The sequence below is a fragment of the Neofelis nebulosa genome, chromosome 12, assembly GCF_028018385.1.
Source record: "Neofelis nebulosa isolate mNeoNeb1 chromosome 12, mNeoNeb1.pri, whole genome shotgun sequence".
In the NCBI taxonomy this organism is placed as follows: domain Eukaryota; kingdom Metazoa; phylum Chordata; class Mammalia; order Carnivora; family Felidae; genus Neofelis; species Neofelis nebulosa.
In genome coordinates, this window is record NC_080793.1 from 20,117,043 (window position 1) to 20,136,559 (window position 19,517).

The 19,517-nt window shown below is 45.9% G+C and overlaps 2 protein-coding genes and 1 long non-coding RNA gene across 8 annotated transcripts in view; 2 read left to right on the plus strand and 1 right to left on the minus strand.

Annotated features, from left to right (window-relative positions):
- Positions 1–2,354: 2,354 nt before the first annotated feature.
- Positions 2,355–13,493, plus strand: TEX48 (testis expressed 48). 3 transcript variants are annotated; one of them, XM_058694384.1, is made up of 5 exons: positions 2,355–2,878; positions 9,261–9,368; positions 9,599–9,725; positions 11,695–11,823; positions 13,164–13,493. In XM_058694384.1, the coding sequence occupies exons 1-5, from the start codon at positions 2,600–2,602 to the stop codon at positions 13,265–13,267; spliced, it is 747 nt and encodes a 248-aa protein (XP_058550367.1). In that variant the 5' UTR covers positions 2,355–2,599; the 3' UTR covers positions 13,268–13,493. The 3 variants fall into 3 exon arrangements, with proteins under 3 accessions (XP_058550367.1, XP_058550368.1, XP_058550369.1); XM_058694385.1 differs by having other exon boundaries at positions 2,365–2,878; positions 9,261–9,360; positions 9,590–9,721; XM_058694386.1 differs by lacking the exon at positions 2,355–2,878 and having other exon boundaries at positions 9,257–9,368; positions 9,599–9,721.
- Positions 13,494–13,992: 499 nt separating this feature from the next.
- Positions 13,993–19,241, plus strand: LOC131491443 (uncharacterized). Of its 3 annotated transcripts, XR_009251459.1 has the most exons (5): positions 13,993–14,207; positions 14,370–14,993; positions 16,921–17,068; positions 17,613–17,745; positions 19,130–19,241. It is a non-coding gene; the product is annotated as an uncharacterized LOC131491443 (long non-coding RNA). The 3 variants fall into 3 exon arrangements; XR_009251460.1 differs by having other exon boundaries at positions 14,007–14,654; XR_009251458.1 differs by having other exon boundaries at positions 14,161–14,993.
- Positions 17,074–19,517, minus strand: part of TMEM268 (transmembrane protein 268) — a 42,568-nt gene continuing 40,124 nt past the window's right edge. Inside the window, exons 13-15 of one of the 2 annotated variants that reach the window (XR_009251456.1) lie at positions 18,463–18,648; positions 18,019–18,173; positions 17,074–17,910 (exon numbers count right to left, since the gene is read on the minus strand). The gene's annotated coding sequence lies outside the window, so the exon portion shown is untranslated. The remainder of the gene's footprint in view (positions 17,911–18,018; positions 18,174–18,462; positions 18,649–19,517) is intronic. The other variant, XR_009251457.1, reaches the window with a different exon arrangement.

A 19,517-nucleotide genomic window follows, 5' to 3' on the forward strand; every position in this document is an offset into this window, starting at 1 on the left:
ATCCTCAAGGAGAAAGCAGGCAAAAACCTCTTTGATCCTGGCCACAGCAACTTCTTACTTAACACGTCTCTGGAGGCAAGGGAAACAAAAGCAAAAATGAACTATTGGGACCTCATCAAAATATAAAGCTTCTGCGCAGTGAAGGAAAAAATCAGCAAAACTAACAGGCAACTGACAGAATGGGTGAAGATACTTACAAACGACATATTGGATAAAGGGTTAGTATCCAAAATCTGTAAAGAACTTATCAGATTCAACACCCAAAAAACAAATAATCTAGTGAAGAAATGGGCAAAAGACATGAATAGACACTTCTCCAAAGAAGACATCCAGATGGCCAACTGACACATGAAAAAATGCTCCACATCACTCATCATCAGGGAAATACAAATCAAAACCACCTCACACCTGTCAGAATGGCTAACATTAACAACTCAGGCAACAATAGATGTTGGCGAGGATGCGGAGAAAGAGGATCTCTTTTGCACTGTTGGTGGGAATGCAAACTGGTGCATCCACTCTGGAAAACAGTCTTGAGGTTCCTCAAAAAATTAAGACTAGAACTACCCTATGACCCAGCAATTGCACTACTAGGTATTTATCCAAGAGATACAGGTATGCTGTTTTGAAGGGACACATGCACCCCACTGTTTAATAACAGCTCTATCAACAATAACCAAAGTATGGAAAGAGCCCAAATGTCCGTCAATGGATGAATGGATAAAGAAGATGTGGGATATATAAACAATGGAGTATTACTTGGCAATCAAAAAGAATGAAATCTTGCCATTTACAACTACGTGGATGGAACTAGAGGGTATTATGCTAAGCGAAATTAGTCAGAGAAAGACAAATATCATATGACTTCACTCATACGAGGACTTGAAGACACAGAACAGATGAACTCAAGGGAAGGGAAGCAAAAATAATATAAAAACAGGGAGTGGGACAAAACATAAGAGACTCTTAAATATGGAGAACAAACAGAGGGTTGCCGGAGGGGTTGTGGGAGGGGGGATGGGCTAAATGGGTAAGGGGCATTAAGGAATCTACTCCTGAAATCATTGTTGCACTATATGCTAACCTGGATGTAAATTAAAATATACATATTTATATTTAAAATATAAAATATGCATATTTAAAATATACATTATATTTATATACAGTGATTTAAAAAACTAAAAATAAAAGTAAATTCTTCACAGACATCTTTAACAGCAGTTTTCATCTAACACAGGCTTTCAAAGTATATTATCTCAATTTCAAAGTTATTTGAAAAATAGTGCTTTTGAATCCATATATGACACTGCCCCTGAAAAGCTAAAAGGATCCGCTCATAAAGCAAAAAGAAAATTAAGGTTTTTTTTTTTAATTTGCTCTGTAGGTCAGTGGTTCTCACCACTGAATGAGAATTTAAGTCAGTGTATTATAAACTTCGAAGTTGCTAAAAGACTAGATCTTCATTGTTCTCAACACAAAAAAGAAATGATAACCTTGTGATGTGATAAAAGCATTTGCTAAAGCTACTATAGTAATCATATTACAATACACAAACGTATCAAACTACTGCTTTCTATACCTCAAACTTACACAGCTTCGTATGTCAATTATATCTCAGGGTTTTTTTAATTGGTGGGATTTCCTGGGGAGCTTTAAAAACTATCAATGCCCAGAAATGGTGATTTTCCTGGCCTGGAGTGGACACTGGGTGTGGCATTATTTGAAGTTCCTCCGGTGATTCCAAGTGTAGGCTGAACTGGGAACCAGTTCCTTGCAGGTATTATGAGAGATCGCTACAATGTAACTCTGTGGTTCTCAGTCTTGTTAATATACAAGAATTGCCTGGACAGCTTTGTAAAAATACTGAAGCTCTGGCTCCACTAAAAAGATTCTAAGTTAGTTAGGCCCCCAGGCATTCTTACATTTCCAAAACACCTCAGAGGAATCTCAGCAGCAGCCAGAGTTGAGAACCTTTAACACTGCCACTTAAGAGTATTGCTTTATACCAATAAAAACAGTTAATAAACTGTAACTCACAATAAGTATAAACAGTTTAAAAGACTGTTTTACCACCATCAAACACTTAGAACTGTAAGGTCACATTCCACCCCATCCCCCCCACCTAAGCCCCTACCCAACTGTCTCCCTGACTACAAAACTGTGTAGAATGTCTTTGCTTTCTTCTGTTCCCTGTGTATCAGGTGACCTCTATACACATCCAAGGATAGCACTGATGGAGAACCTTGTAACCTAATTTAGCTTCCCCAAATAGTGCCTGGTTGTTCTAAATAAAGGAATTGAGTGTCCCTTAAGGTGAGAGATTTTGTGAGAACACAAATATAAAGCAATCCCCCTTTTATCTGGAAGATAGATTGGGAAGATGTCACTTTATTTTTGCACATTATCAACGACTATTTCTTGAATGCTTACTCTACCTTGTAAGCACCATGTTAAATGTTTTCTATCTATCTGATCTCACTTCATCCTAAAAGTATATCTAGGACATGTAATTAGCAACATTTCCATTTTTCAGAGGAGAAAAGCGAGAGGTGAAGTCCATTTGCCCAAGGTTAGCACCCAGCTGGTGAGCAGAGACAGAATGTGGACGCGGGCATTTTACATTCAGCGATGTTCTGCCCCTTTCTGGCCCAGCCTTCCTCAAGACGCTTCCACAGAAGACATCAGGACTTCTGTTCCAGTGCCCCCAATCGATGTCATGGCAGAGAGCATGGCGTCGTGGACAGAGGGAAGGATAAACCACTGGAGAAAGGGTCGGCAGACCTCCCCCTTCTTCCCTGACATCGTGGTCCAGGCAAACCCCCAACATTCCCTGGTTCCCTGTGACATCACAGCCTCCTCTCTTCTCTGCCAGTTACAGGTGAGTGAGCCTCAAAGGTCAGACCTCAGAGCAGGACGGCGTATTTTTTCTGTACTTAAAGGGACAATGTCTCCATCACTCCTGGACACCTTTGCTATAAGAAGCAGACATTACCCCTAATTTGCCTCGACTCCACTGTTTCTGTCTCTGGGCCCCAGTCTCCCCACCTGTGCCGACTGACCCCTAAGGGCTCCTCCAGCTCCAGAAGCCTTCCTGTTTGACCTCGCTGGGTCTTTCTTGTTCTGGTCCAAGTGCTGTGGGTCACTGGAGACCTGAGGCTCACAGCCCACTGGGCATAACCCAAGAGGCTTTTTCTTTGGCTCCTGCCTCCATCTAGAGGCAGGCACTGGTAGTGCAAGAAACCGCGCACTCCTGGCCCGCCCCAGCCAGCGTCAATTCAACTCATTTCTTCGCATCAGCATTTATGTTTGTGGAGCTTTGGCAACATGCCAGGCAGCTGTGCTAAGCACTTTCCATCATTATTTAATCCCCGCAACCACATTTTAGGGTAGATGCTATTATCGTCATCCCCATTTTACAGATACGAAACCTGAGGTTCAAGGGAGTTAAATTCTTCTAAATTTCATAGCTTACTAAGTAGGGGATCTTTAATTATTATCCCCCAAAGAATGTGCCTGTCGCTGCTGCAATACCTCCCTTAAGAGCCTTTCCATTTCTGAAGAGGGCTCAAAAGTTCAACACTCTTTGCTACTAAGACTGAAAGGAGAAAGTGTTTTTCTACTCCCCTCTTTTTCTCATGAAATTTCTGCCCAGAGTAAACATATGGAAAGTATTGACACTAGATTTAGACAAACCTACATTTCAGCCCCTGGTGAACACCTAATATGGAATTTTGTATGTATGTATTTGTATGTATGTAAGCTATTTGTATGTATGTAAGGCTCCAGGCTATTTGTATGTATGTAAGCTGCTGCAGAGAAAGAGCCCCCCACTCAATGTGTGAAACAAAAACTGAGTTTATTTTGGGTTAAACAAGGGAGAATTGAGCTTTTATCACAAAGTCTCGGAACAAAGCTAAGCGCTAATATATAACAAGTGCGGGAGGGTGTTGCGTTCACGGAAGGTGGCGTTTCAGAGGCAGGAGTGCTTGGGAATGGTAGACCGTGAACTGCGAAAGTGTACCTACTATTATGTGTCTCTTACTTTGGGGAGAATGGTCACCGAGGCAAGGTTTTGTTAAAAGATTAAATGACTTTAAAACAGGTTCTGGGGCTTACCTGTTACCATGGTTACAGAGCAATCAGTCTTTACTTAGGAGACTGGGACCTTCTTTTTTATTTTTAGTCTCCCCCTTTTTGGTCCTCCCTCAACCAAAGCTGCAGGAGAGACCCTCAGGAATTGTGCAGATCTTCACCACTGTTGTCCACTTTCCTTGAAGACACAGTTCCACCTTTCCACCTACAGAGATCTGATGTTCAGTTTGAGCATTAGCCAGCCTGATGCCTTTTGGTTTTGTTTTTGAATCATCCGTGGAGCTCTACGTTGGGCCAGTGACCGCATAGAATCATTTGACTCTCTGGACAGCAGCCAGTAAATGACTGTGAGGCAAACAACGATCATTAAAAGATTTTAAGTTTTAGATTAAATCGTTAGATCAATTAAAAGAAGGATCTGACGATCATTCCAGAATCATCATCCACAATTTCCTAGGCGTGACCAAGAAAAGAAATTCCAAATCATTCTCTGTGTCTAAGGAATTTTGATTGGTTGGTTGGTGTTCCATCACGTGGGCTGTATTATTTAAGTTACTATGTCAGCCAAGATGAGAGAAAATGAGCACCTTGAGTTGTCCAGCCTGTACAGAGACCTCACTGTCCTCGGAATAGGCCCATCTATTGGTATTGATAGCCCCATCCAAGATTTTCTTGTTTCCAGTGTTGTGTAAGACAACACAGTCTGCTGCGGGCGTTGGGAGTTGTACACTTGGAATGGTCAACTCTTCATCACTCAGAATAGTCTCAGTTCTAGTTGGAATGGAAGAATCTGATTTCCACGTAAGAAACAAATCATGTCAACCAGTGGTATTGTCTGTAGTTATCAAAAATTCCCCTTGAGAATTTAGAGGAAGGATAAGAATGTATTGAGTGTTAAGGTCTCCTCAGAGTGGCATCACTGGACAGACTTGGAGAGCTGTTCTCCTACCATTATGGAACATGAATTCCTCCAATGGGTTCCTGCTTACCGTAAATACGAGGGTCCTTATCAACAGGCTCCACGTTCGTTATGGACAGAGGAGTTTTGACCTTGTTTTTATTTTAGAAGTCAGTTGTTTTCTCCAAAAGGCCATTTCTGGTTGATTTTTTAGGACTCTTTGAAAATGATCAGGAGATCTAAGTTGGCATTTCACCTCCTAATTTATTTTATCTAAGTCCTCTATTTCAAGTCTGAGCCTTTCGCAAAGAGAGAAGAAAAGCCTCCTTTACTTAAGCTGTTGGTCGCCCTAGAATGTTCTTTGAAAGTGTCCTGAAGCCCATTAAAGTCTCCTGGTAATTCATCTTGATTTTGTTTGCAATTTTGGATCTTTGCCCGATCTACCCTTGGGAAAAAGATTTTTGAAATAGTTTTATGTGGTACCTTTTCTATTTTTCTTCTCAAGTCCACTTTTTTGAATTCTGTGTAGGTGGGTTATTTAAATCTTCTGGTCTTTTCCATCCTGCTGCTCTTAAACATTTTTCCCCATCACTGAAGGTCAACCATTAAGTGAGCTGACTGGTACAGACACAGGAGTCAATAAGTAGCAGGATAACCAGCAGAATCCTGAGTTATACAGCAGCTTTCTGTCATTCTGAAATTTGGGGTGATCCTATATATTCACCCTCAGCTCAACTCTCATGCAGGGTTTGAATTCAACCTCTCTGGACCCACCTTCCTGGTACAGGAGTTTTCAGGGGATATTGTGCAGTGTTGATTGTTCTTTTCTACAGAAATGAAGGGAATTTATTTAAGCAGTCACGGGAAGGAATAGAAAGAGTGTAAGTAGGTGGTAACGATAAAGCTGGGTGGAGAGAGAGAAAGAGATGTAAAGAAAGCAGGTTTCAGAAGGTTTGAGTAGGAGTACATCTTTTTTTTTCCCCTTCTTTCTTTCTTTCTGAGGCCAGAACATACCAATCAAAGACGCTCTCTACTGATTATGTGGTGTTTTTGTCTTCTCTCTTCTCTAGAGTCCCTCTTAAATCTCGTACTTTTGACATTAAAGGTTTCCCTTAGTGCCCATAATTCCAAGTCATCTGGTTAAACTTTCCCATCTATTAACATAAACGTTAACACACATGAAAGTACACGTATTGAGGGTATATATGTGAAGCAGGAGTTGTTGTTTTGTTTTGTTTTGTTTTGTTTTGTTTTGTTTTGTTTTCAGGAAAAGGCAGCAACTTTAAGGTAGATAAGACCATGACAAACAGCAGAGATCACATTACAGTTGACCACAGTTATACATGGTGTCTTGAATTCTGTGGCCTCACAGAGCCTAAAAGAGGCCATCTGATCACCAACCTGGAAGTCACTGACTCCTGAATATAGGCTGAGTAAAGTGACATTAGCTACTTTCATTAGGTTAACAAGACAGAAAACGTGCTCGTGAAGGTTTGGAGGGACCCGAGGCAGAAGCTTAGCAATCACCCTCACACAAATTGATCACCATCTAACAGACCTCCAACCATTAGTCCTTGGGGCCGAGGGTTGTGGTGAGCGCTTGCCACACCTCTGCTTTCACTCCTTCCTTAGGAAACACCTCCCTCTACATTCAACATACATGAGGCAATCTGGAACAAAGCAAAACCCCACGAGGCAAGAATTTATATGAAGGAAATTGAAACGAAAGCAAACAGCAAGAAGAATGCGTATATTAATGGCAAGCATACTTGCTAAATGGCGCATCTCCTAAACAAAATACCTAATTGCCTTAAATAAATCTCTCTTTTTAAAAAATTTATTGTCAAGTTAGCTAACATACAGTGTAGTCTTGGCTTCAGGAGTTGATTCCCATGATTCATCAGTTACATACAACACTCAGTGCTCATCCCAACAAGGGCCCTCCTCAATGCCTATCACCCATTTTCCCCACCCCCCAGCTCCCCATCCCCATCAACCCTCATTTTGTTCTCTGTATTTAAGAGTGTCTTATGGTTTGCCTCCCTCTCTGTTTGTATCTTATTTTTCCTTCCCTTCCCCATGGTCTTCCGTTAAGTTTCTCAAATTCCACATATAAGTGAAAACATATGATACCTGTCTTTCTCTGATCGATTTCTTTCACTTACCTTAATACCCTCCAGTTCCATCCATGTTGTTGCAAATGGCAAGATTTCATTCTTTTTCATCTCTGAGTAATACTCAGTTGTGTACATATACCACATCGTATTAATCCATTCATCAGTAGATGGACATTTGGGATCTTCCCATATTTTGGTTATTGTTGATAACACTGCCATAAACATTGGGGTCAATGTGCCCCTTTGAATCAGCATTCCTGTATCCTTTGGATAAATTCCTAGTAGTGCTATTGCTGTGTCATAGAGTAATTCTATTTCCAATTTTTTTTTTAATTTTTTTTTCAACGTTTTTTATTTATTTTGGGGACAGAGAGAGACAGAGCATGAACGGGGGAGGGTTAGAGAGAGAGGGAGACACAGAATCGGAAACAAGCTCCAGGCTCCGAGCCATCAGCCCAGAGCCTGACGCGGGGCTCAAACTCACAGACCGCGAGATCGTGACCTGGCTGAAGTCGGACGCTTAACCGACTGCGCCACCCAGGCGCTCCTCTATTTCCAATTTTTTGAGAAAACGCCACACTTTTCCAGAGCGGCTGCACCAGTTTGCATTCCTACCAACAGTGCAAGAGGGTTCCCCTTTCTCCACATCCTTGCCAACATCTGTAGTTTCCTGATTAGTTCATTTTAGCCACTCTGACCAGTGGGAGGTGGTATCTTAGTGTGGTTTTGATTTGTAAATTTCTATCTGTTCATAAATCCTAAGAAGATACAATAAATTAATTAAAGAGAGCTCAAGGAAATATATCAGAGCTCAAATCATGTGGAAAAACTCACTGGGCAGAAAATCCAAAAGGCTATTAGAGATGGGGGCTAAATGGCCCCAAGGAGTACTACTTTGGTCCAAGAATCCCACAAAATGGAGATATTTGTATGTGTCTAGGCTGCTGGATGTATCTAGCCACAATATATAAATTGTGCTGTATCAAATACAGTACATGCCAGAAGTTAAAGATTTTGTATTAATTGAAGGGGTCCAGGGTAAAAGAAACAAAGACATCACTTAGGAGGCTGTTGTTCTGCTTTAGGCAAGACATAATGGTGGCTTGGGCCAGTGGACAGCAGTAGAGAGAGTGAGAAGCAAACACTCATGAGTGTGGCAGCTCACATAGAGAATTGGCTTGTGAGGGACATCAGCCGATACCATGATAAGAATTTCCTTGGGGGCGCCTGGGCAGCTCATTTGGTTGGGCGACTGACTTCAGCTCAGGTCTTGATCTCGCAGTTTGTGGATTCAAGCCCCCCGTTGGGCTCTGTGCTGACAGCTCAGAGCCTGGAGCCTGCTTAAATTCTGGGTCTCCCTCTCTCTCTGTCCCTCCCCTGCTCATGCTCTGTCTCTGTTTCTCAAAAATAAATAAATGTTGAAAAAAAATTTTTTTAATGAAAGAAGAAAGAAAGAAAGAAAGAAAGAAAGAAAGAAAGAAAGAAAGAAAGAAAGAAAGAAAGAGAGATCTGGTAGCAATGTTGAAAAAAGAATTTCCTAAAAAGGGGTCTTGCCACAGAAAGGCAAGTGAGAACTGGAAGTATTCAGAGACAAAGGAATTGGTGACTAAAGCAAGGTTTTATAATTCTGGACCATCAGAACTAGAAAGATCCTTGAAGATATCATCTAGCCTAACTTCCTGCTATTATTGATGGGGCTCCTGAAATGCAGAGACACACGTGGACTTAGCCACAGCCAGTGAGCAAGTTGGTGGCAGGACCAGGACCTAAACCTGCAAGACTGTGCTTCATTGCCATGTTCCCCTGGGACCTGGGCCAACTGGAGTATTTTGGAGCCAGTGAGCCACATAAAGGGAAGGGAAATGGAATGATCATTGACTGCACACTTATTGTGACTTTTCATATACTTAGTCCTTTACTTTTTCTGCAAGTAGGCACTGCACTCCCATTTTCTCCATGAAAAAATTGAGGTTCAAGAAAGTTAAGGAATCTACCCAGGAGAATGCACCCAGAACTGGGGTTGAACATGGATCAACCTAAAAACTGGATGCTCGTGTGCGTGAGCCTGGATGTTACGGTAGGGGGATCCTATCTAGAGTATGAGCACAGATAAAGGACTAGCATTTTTCATCCACAGTCTTATGTTTATTTAGGAAACAGCCCTGCCCAGGCAACTGGGTTCAAATTCAAGGTTAGCTGACTCAACAAGGCGCCCCTACAGGCGAAGCTGGCAGAGTAAAGGCTTCAACTCTTCTCCATGGGTAAGGAAATTTTGCATAGAATGGGAAAAATAATTTTAAAAGAGGACAGCCTAGGCAGAAGGGCCTGGATCTGCTGGCCATGGGGAGCTATGCAAGATTTGGGAGGGAGGAAGGCTAGTATATCTTGGGAGAGGTTGACCCAGTAATGGCCCCCATCACAGTGAATTTCCAGTGGGCATCTGGAGTTCAGATCCCAGAAACCATGGCCCCCATTCCTTCACCTCTTACAGCAGCCCACCAAAACTTGGCTTCGAAGATCTTCTGTTTGTGCTGCAGAGACTGTGAGGACCCCCAGGCCATGGATGACCCCAAGGCCCCCAGTGAACCTCAGGATCAGCAGCCATCCACCTGCAGTAGGTACCAGACAAAGACACACTGCCCAGCCTCTCTAGACCTCAGTTTTTTCATCCCCTTTCTGCTGTGATACCCTCAGATTTCCTTCAGCCTTTGAGTGATAATTCCAACCTAAAATTAAGTGGGGACTGGGTGGTTTCCTAACTCAAACCAATAAACAATAGGCAGGGAGGCCGGTCAGGTGTCTGTCACAGTCCCATCAGGAAATGGAGCAGTTTAACAGCATGAGAAAAATTCTCATGGCATATTCTTCCAGAAAATCCATGGTGAGGGTCTTTAAAATACTTACTCCTCCAGGAAATAATTTCACAATAAAAACTGAGGACCTTAAAAATGTCAATCCATTTTTCCAAGATAATAATAATGGTGGGGCGCCTGGGTGGCTGAGTCGGTTGGGCGTCCAGCTTCGGCTCAGGTCATGATCTTGTGGGTCGTGGGTTCGAGCCCTGTGTCAGGCACTGTGCTGACAGTTCAGAACCTGAAGCCTGCTTCTGATTCTGTGTTTCCCTCTCTCTCTGCCCCTCCCCCATTCGTTCTCCCTCTCTCTCTCTCTCTCTCTCAAAAATAAATAAACATTAAAAAAATTTTTTTAAATTTTTTTTTAATGTTTATTTATTTTTGAGACAGAGAGAGACAGAGCATGAATGGGAGAGGGTCAGAGAGAGAGGGAGACACAGAATCTGAAGCAGGCTCCAGACTTTGAGCTGTCAGCACAGAGCCCGACGCAGGGCTCGAACTCACGGACCGCGAGATCATGACCTGAGCTGAAGTCAGACACCCAACCGGCTGAGCCACCCAGGCGCCCCCCAAAAAATTTTTTTTAATAATAATAATGGTAATGACTGAGACCTTCTTACTTACAAAGCACTGTCTAGGCACTAGGGAGCCCACTGTGATCAGATAAGTCCCCTACTATATCAGAGCTGACACTGGAGAAAAGCGATATTATCTGATCCCTACCGTAACTCTAAGAAGGGGACATGATTATCCAAAATGGATGTGTCATTTTGTAGCTCTGAGAACAGAGGCATGGGAGGGGAGCAGTTTGCTGTACTTGTGCAGCTATCAAAGGACAGAGATATTTATTACAGAACACAGTTCAGTCTGTTGACAGACTCCTATGCTATACCTTAAAGAATTTAGAATTATGGGGTGCCTGGGTGGCTCAGTCGGTTAAGTGTCCAACTCGATTTCAGCTCAGGTCATGATCTCATGGTTCTTGAGATCGAAACCCATATCAGGCTCTGCGATGTGCATCAAGCCTGCTTGGGATTCTCTCTCTCCCTCTCTCTCTCTGCTCCTCCCCCCACTCTCAAGCGTGTGCTCTCTCTCAAAATAAATAAACATTAAAAAAAAGAATTTAGAATTATATAAAAACAAAGCTTTATATACAACAATGTTCACCATAATAGTATTTATAGTAGTGAAAAACAATTTAAACACCCAACAATAGAATATTGATTAAATAACTCTTGAATTCTCTGCAAAATAGAATATTATACAACCATCATTTCTTAAAATTTAGTGGCCTGAGAAGAATGTTTATGACATAACATTTATGAAAAAAGGAAAATGCATACATGACATGTAAGATATGATGGACTGTGTAAAAGTATGTGTGAGAAAAGACCAGAACTGTGATTGCATCTGAGGGGCCAGGAGTTTGGGTCATTTCTATTTCTGCTTCATATTCTTCAATCTTTCCTAGCTTTTCTATAATGGATATGCATTAGCATTTGTAAACAGGGTGGGGGGAGGTAAACTTTGTGTTTTAAAAAGAACACATAGTTTGAACCCAGCATGTGCTTAGGGGGAGCACTCGGAAGACTGGAGGAGGGAGATCCAGGTGGTCCCCGCCCCCATGACAACCACCACTGGCTCGCGTGCACTGACTCAAGGTTGGCAACGTACCTTCACTTCCATCACCTCCCCTGAGCCTCCCTACCTGACTGTGTGGAATTATCACCACCAGGTTTGCAGAAGGAGGGGCTGGACAGCAAGAATTTGAAGCGTGCTAATGAAGCCTCCCACTCACCTTTGGGACAACCTCTGATCCACCCAGAAAAGAGAGCCTCCACCACCAGCAACAATGAGTATGAAGGTGAGTTCCACACTGGGGTCCTAACACTGACCAGGAACCCCCATTGTCCTGATGACCAAGCCCCATTGATCTTTGAGCTAAACTAAGTGTGGTGATAGGAGAGAGAGGACCACGCCCTCCAGGAAGCTTCGGTCATTCTAGAACACACTGGAGCAATTCCAGGAGTCTGCTAGGAATTACGTGAGGAACAATAGGTCTGGGAGGAAAGAGCACACATCCCTGCTTCTCTTCTAAGCCCTTGGGATCTTATCTTACACGTCTATTTTGTGTGGCTGTTGCTTTTGTGTCTGCTTTGGCCACTAGACGGTAAGTCCCAGGAGGACAGCTGTGTTCCCCCAAACCCCACAAGGTGCATGGCAAGTAAACAAGGCCACAGAATGCTTGTGGGCTGAGTATAGTTGGGGGTGAAACGCCTCAGGGTCATGGAAGAAGGATAGAAGTCCAGTCCAGGAAGAAGAGACGTCGCCACATTGCTGGGCACCCACACTGCCCGGGTGATGTCACTTAGCTCACAAACACCCTCTGAGGCTGCTGCTAAGAGCTAAGGACCAGCCCAGCCCCCGCATTTCAGGATTCGCAAAAACAGCTACACCGTCCATGCAAACAAAGTCTCACACAAAGTCCCATTGTTGTAAAAGACAGAAGGGCTCCCGCTGCACTTGAATCGAGGGTGAGGCCCGGGAGCCCCACTAGCTCCACCACCCGCTCCCTCTCACCTCCCAGCCCCCACGGGGCTCCATGGAACACAGTTTAAAAACCCACCTCTCTTGGGGCACCTGGGTGGCCTAGTTGGTTGAGCATCTGACTTCGGCTCAGGTCATGATCTCACAGTTCATGAGTTCAAGCCCCATGTCGGGCTCTGTGCTGACAGCTTGGAGTCTGCTTTGGATCCTCTGTCCCTCTCTCTCTGCCCCTCCCCTGCTCATGTGCTCACTTCCTCTCTCTCTCAAAAATAAACATTAAAAAATTTTTTAAAAAATAAGCTACCTCTCATTGTATAGAGAAAACTGAGGCCCACAGGGGAAAGGGACTTTCCCAAAGTCCACCCAGGAAGTAAGGTTAGTGTTAGAAGCAGATTGGGTCCGATTCTCTTACCTTCCAGGCCTCTGCTCTGTGCAAGGCCCCCGACCATCACTGAACACACCAATGAATTACAAACGCAGAACCTACTGGCATGGCCCTGCCACCAAGGACTTGCGAGTCCGGCCTGGGGGTCCACGTGGCTCACACGGTATTCCAGGACCCGACCATGATCAGGGATGGAGGTGACTGGGGCGGTGCATCCAAGCCCAGTGCGAAGGTTCCACCTGGCATCGTAACCGGTTCCTTTCTGCTTGCAGAACTGAATACACACGTCTCCCAAAGAGGTTTCTGCAAGAGAAACCTAAACCGCTACTCCCGGGACCACTGGCCATTCCAGCCGTGTCACATCGGGAGGCCCTGAGCATTCTAGACCGCCGCTCCCACGCGGGCCTCCCAGGCTGTGGGCCGCTGGGGTGTCTCAGGAAGGAAGAGGCAGTGAGCAGGGGCCATGAAGACGGATTCAGAAACTCCCCCGGGAGGAGAAGACGTCTGAGCCACCCCTGTGCCGTGCCACCAGCAGGAGTCACTCCAGCTCCTGAAAAAGCCACTGTGGAGGGAGCTGTTTCCAATTAAAGCCCTTAGTGATATCGCAGGACTGTGTCTCTCCTCTTTTCCCCTCCTCCTTACGGGGAGCATCTTCCAAATGCCTCACTGGTTTTACATGTATTATCCTGTCTCCCTAACCTAAACCAAAAACTTGAACCTTATGGGTAGCTTTTTTTTTTTTCATTTTGAAACCATCTTGCACTTACTGAAAGTTGCAGAACAAAGAACTCCTAGTTACCTTTTACCCAGACTCAACAATTGTGTGCACCTCCACCATTTGCTCTGTCATTTCTTTTCTCTCTCTCTCCCTGTGTTTTCTGAGCCATCTGACAGGAATCCCGTTATTCCTGAACACGTCGTGTTGTGTTTCATAAGAACAAGGATGTTCTCTTAGGTAACTTCAGGACAGTTACTAAAAACAAGAAACTCAATATTGATACACTAGTATCATCAATTGTCCCGAAAATGTCTTCCAGCTGCTTTCTTGCCAAGTGCAGGATCGAATCCGACATCGCGAGTCACACGTCATTGTCACGTCCCTTGAGTGTATTTTTAATCTGGAACGGTTCTGTCTTTATCTTCATGAGCTTCCCGTTTCTGAAGCATACAGGCACAACTGTCTTATAAGGTGTCCCTCAATTTGTGTTTATCTTATGATTCCAGTTTTGCTTTTTTTTTTTTTTTTTTGGCAGGAAGATCAGAGAAGCAACACTGTATCCTCCCCAGTGCATCATATGAGGGGACACATGATGTAGGTAGGTCCTGCCATTGGTGACAGTAACTCAGATCACTTGGTTAAGCTGATATTTGCTGCCAGGCTTCTCCACTGCAAATTACTATTTTCCCCTTTGGAATGAGTAAGTCATTTGGGGAGAGACTCTGAACAGCTCATTGCTCATCAAATTTTCACTCACTAGTTTAAGTGTCTAGGAAACCTCCCCCTCCAACCCCGAGAAGAACATGCCCAGCTAACCTACTATTCCAAGAAGGATAAGAGACACATGAGGCAGAACCATCCCAGCCGATCTGATGGGTGTGGTGGAGAGTATGGAATCATCACAGAGGGAAGGACAGACCACTGGAGAAAGGGTCGGCAGACCTCCCCCCTCCTCCCTGACATCGTGGTCCAGGCAAACCCCCAACATTCCCTGGTTCCCTGGCTCTGTGACATCACAGCCTCCTCTCTTCTCTGCCAGTTACAGGTGAGTGAGCCTCAAAGGTCAGACCTCAGAGCAGGACGGCGTATTTTTTCTGTACTTAAAGGGACAATGTCTCCATCACTCCTGGACACCTTTGCTATAAGAAGCAGACATTACCCCTAATTTGCCTCGACTCCACTGTTTCTGTCTCTGGGCCCCAGTCTCCCCACCTGTGCCGACTGACCCCTAAGGGCTCCTCCAGCTCCAGAAGCCTTCCTGTTTGACCTCGCTGGGTCTTTCTTGTTCTGGTCCAAGTGCTGTGGGTCACTGGAGACCTGAGGCTCACAGCCCACTGGGCATAACCCAAGAGGCTTTTTCTTTGGCTCCTGCCTCCATCTAGAGGTAAGTGCTGGTAGTGCAAGAAACACCACATCCACCCCGCCCCAGCCAGCGTCTCTCCTACATCACCCTTAATCACGTTTTTAGGCACTTACCATGTGCCAGACACCGGGATAAGCACCTCACATCTTTATGCCACCCAACCCTCACACAACATTCTGGGGTAGGTTTTGCCATCCCCATTTTACAGAGAGAAAAACTGAGGTTCACAGACTTGACGTTGCTGTAAATAACCCATCATGGTGCAACAAGAATTACATCCCAAGTTATCTAAGTACTAACAATGTATGCTCTTAATTTCTGCGCTGCTCTGTCAAGCTTCATGGGGGTCGTTCCATTTCAAAACCACCTGCCATCAACTCTCTGAGGAGCAGAAGGTGTTTCTGAACATCTCTCTGCCCCTGGAAGTGCCTGTAGGGTGAGGCCCTGGACAGCAGAGGCTCGGGTACCAGACAAAACTGCGTTACAATCCCGGCTGCTCCTCTTGGCCATAAGACCTGGGAGTCACCTTTCTGGGGCTCAGCTCCACCATCTGAAAAGCTAAATGAGCTCAGAGATGTCCAAGGACCTGCCCAAGAAGTTCGATGAAGGTCAGTGTGCCCTTGACACCGTGGCTGTCTCTCTTACCCTGTTAATTTCCAAAATTGAAGTCACCGGGGAGAAGGAGGGAAGTACAGAATCGGGATGTTTCTATCCATTTCTATGAGCAGGGAGTAAAACACCTGTTAGTGGAAGGGAGCATAGGGATGATATTATGTCCATTGTTGCCCAACAGTCAGAGAGAGGGCTTGTGTATTTACTCAGGTAACATTGAGAGAGAAGCTACTCTGTGCAAATCCCTGTGCTCACTGCTGGGGTCCGAAGGTGAATTGGACCCATCCCTGTCTCCTTGAGACCAGGAATCTCTCATTCATGTTCACTGCCAGATCCCTCACTTAGTGCCTGGCACCAGTGGTCCTCAATAAAAACATGCTGAACAAATTTTTTAAATCACAGATTGCAATGACCCAGACTATGGAGTGGACTCTCATAGGCAAATCATAGGCAGGCTGTGAAATATTGCTCAACAAATATTTATCGAGCACCTGTGATAGGGTTAGGCAGATGCTATGCAATGCCAGGCACTGGCCATGACCCAGTGTGGGACCACTAGAGAGGCCCCTAATTCCTCCCAGGTGTAAGGGATGGCTTCCCAGAAGGAGCAGTCCCTGAGCTGAGTCTCCAGTGTGAAGGGTGAGGGAGTGAGAACATGGGGGTGGGGGAGACAGTTGGCACAAACGCATGGTGGTAACGCAACGAGAGCAAGTTTGGGGCGCTGCTGGCAGCTCCTATGGCCAGAGGGCAACAGGCAAGGCCGGGAGGGAATGAGGCTGGCAACGCTGGCAGGGCCAGACTACCAAGCAGTTTTCAGCAGTACAACAGGGAGCTGCTGAGGGTTTGAGGCACAGCAGGGTGATAGGATTGCAGGCAGATGGGCCTGCAAGTGAGCCAGGGGCCAGCAGGGAAGCTGTGGCCAGGGGGGTGGCCGAGGGCAGGGGCTGCAGGGTGGAGGGTGGCAGGAGGAGGAGATGTTTACAAGGTAGAATCACATGGTGATGGGATTGCAGGCAGATGGGCCTGCAAGTGAGCCTGGGGCCAGCAGGGAAGCTGTGGCCAGGGGGGTGGCCGAGGGCAGGGGCTGCAGGGTGGAGGGTGGCAGGTGGAGGAGATGTTTACAAGGTAGAATCACAATGCCTTGATGAATGGCTGAATGGGTAGAGAAAGAGAGGCAGGGGCCAGGAGGAGAAGGGGTTCACCAACTCTGACTCCAGACCCAAAGTGAATATAGGACACGAAAGGAAAGGAAATAGGTTTGGGTTGAAAAGGGTGGGGAAGGGAGATGGCCCCACCAGCAGACAGTCAAAAGCAAACCTATCCATTGCTCTTAAAGCCATCTGTCAGCTTGACGGTGTCTCATCAGCAGTGAGACACCAACAGTGTCTCACCAGCCTTCATGTCCCTGGAATAGTGGCTCATCTCACCCCTGGGGTGGTGACAGCATCTGCTCATACGAGGACCAAAGTTCAACCAAAGTACAGGTTCGTCCAGCCATCCCACAACTGTTTATTAACTGCACGCTTGGCATCCGGCACTGGGGACCCAGCAGTGAACCTAAGAGGCTGACCCCCTGCCTCCGTGTGTTCCACAGCAGGAAAATTGCAAATAAACTCCGGGGTGTGCTCTGAGACAAGGGCTATGGAGAAGAAGGAGGTGGGACGGGGAAGAGGGAGGACTGGGGGAGGGACAGTCCTGTAAACTGGGAATTGAGTGGTAGAGGGAATAAATAGGGAGAATTAAATAGAGGGAGAGGCCTAAATAGGGGTGGGAAATGCCTCACAAGAAAAGCTGACCTTCACACAAAGCCTTAAAGGAGGGGAGGGAGGAGTTCCCTGAATCTCCAGGGAAGAACATCCCAGGCAGAAAGCGCAGGCAAGGGCAGCCATGTTCTGTCCGCTTGGAACAGAGTGAAGGGGAGGGTGGGAGGAGACAGCAGGGGAGGGATGGGCAAAGGTAGTGCTGAGATTACAGATTTTTTTCAGGGGATGCCCAGAGAAAGACTTTGGCTTCTCTTCTGCATGATAGGGCACCAGGACTCCAAGCAGAGGTGTGACGTGATGTGACTTACATCCTAAGAGGATTCTGCTGTGCTGACACTAATGAAGACAAGGGTGGAAGAAGCAGGGAGACCAGTTAGGAGGCCATCGCAGTGATCCAGGTGAGACACGGTGGTGGCCGGGAGAGGGGGAAGCCAGTGCCCAAGGACGATGCCCTGGAGTGAACCCAGTGTGCACTGAGGGAATACTGCTGCCATGATGGAAATTCCCAGGGTAGGGCTTTGGCCACAGGGAAAAGGAAATGAGAACAGGAGCTAGGAAGAGGCCTGGAAAAGACAAAGAAGTTTGGGAATAAGAAAGATAAGGATGCACAACCTTGAGTCATCAGACCTGGAAGTCTGATCCTTGGAGACACGGTACAGCCCAACCGCTACCTGTCAGATGGGAGCCTAGGTCCGGAACAGATGAGCCCAAAGCCACACAGAAAGGTGGAGCTGTGTTATCAGCCGATCTGCTGATTCAACGAGGTACCCCTGCAGGTAAAGACTGGCAGAGTAGAGGCTCCAATGTCTTTCCATGGGTAAGAGAACTTTGAATGGAAGAAGACCCAGTCAGAGGTAGGCCCACATAGGTGGGCCTGGACGTGCCAGCCACAGGGAGCTACGAGAGGTTTGGGAGGGGAAGAGGCATGATACCTTGGGAGAGGCTGGCTCAGTATGACCCACCGCTGAAATAACAATGGGCTTCTGGGATTGAGGCTACAGGGCCAGATGCCCCAATGCCCTTTCCTCTTCCCATGACCCACCAAAACATGGCGTCAAAGATCTTCTGTTGCTGCTGCCAGGCCAATGAGGGGCCTTCTTCCACTGTTGACTCACCTAATAGTCCAAGAATATCCCAGAAGCACCAGCCACAGCTCTTCAGTAGGTCCCAGGCATGGGTGTGTGTAGTTGGCAAGAATATTGGAGTTACCTCTTTGGATTTCAGTCTCCTCAGCCACCCTCTGCCGGCACACCTCAGATTTCTTTCAAGCCTTTCGGGGGTGTGGGACTAGTTACCCAAGCCTGTAACAATTTAGCCTAATGACTATATTATTTATTAGATACCAGATAGTAGTTAAGATCCCTGGCTTGTGTCCTACATACCCGTTAAATTCTGCCTCAACCACTTACTAAGCTTGAGCATGTCGTCGAACCTCTCTCTGTTTCTTTATAAAACAGGGATAATGTTGGTACATTACCTACTTCTCAGGTTATTGGGGAGGCACACATAAGTGCCTAGAACATGGCCCCACGCGGAGAAGGCACTCCAGAGGCGGTAACTGTGTATGTGTTCTGGTCAGGACCAGCAAGGCTTTGCTGATGTAACAAGTAAACTATAAAATCTCGATTGCTTGACCCAGTGTGGGGTTATTTTTAGCTCAAGCCAGAACTGTTTTCAAGCCATTTAATAACACGAGCAGTCCCCACGTGGGATGTGACCAACACTGTTTATTCATGTGTAATTCAAACCCGTTACCAAGGACATTTTCCTTCACTCTTTCAGATCTGAACACGGATCCTCGCACAAATGGTTTGAAAAAGAGACACCCACACCACTTCTCCAATATTTGGGCGCTAAAAACTTGCACTATTGGGAGACCCTGAGCATTCTAGTCAGCAGCCCCCATGCTGTGCGGCTGCCCGAGCGTCTCCCGAATAGGGTGGTGAGCAGGAGCTCTGAAGATGGATTCAGAAACTCCCCTGGAGAAGAAACCATCTGAGCCACCCCTGTGCCACCAGCAAGAGGTGCTCTGGCCACGGCGGGAGGAGCTGCCTCCAATTAAAAGTCCTTGGTTGCATCACAGGACTGGGTCCCTCTTCTTTTCCCTTCCCCCAGCCCTGCTTCTGAGATTCCCTTGCATGTGGAGCAATTACAACCCGGCATCGCTTAT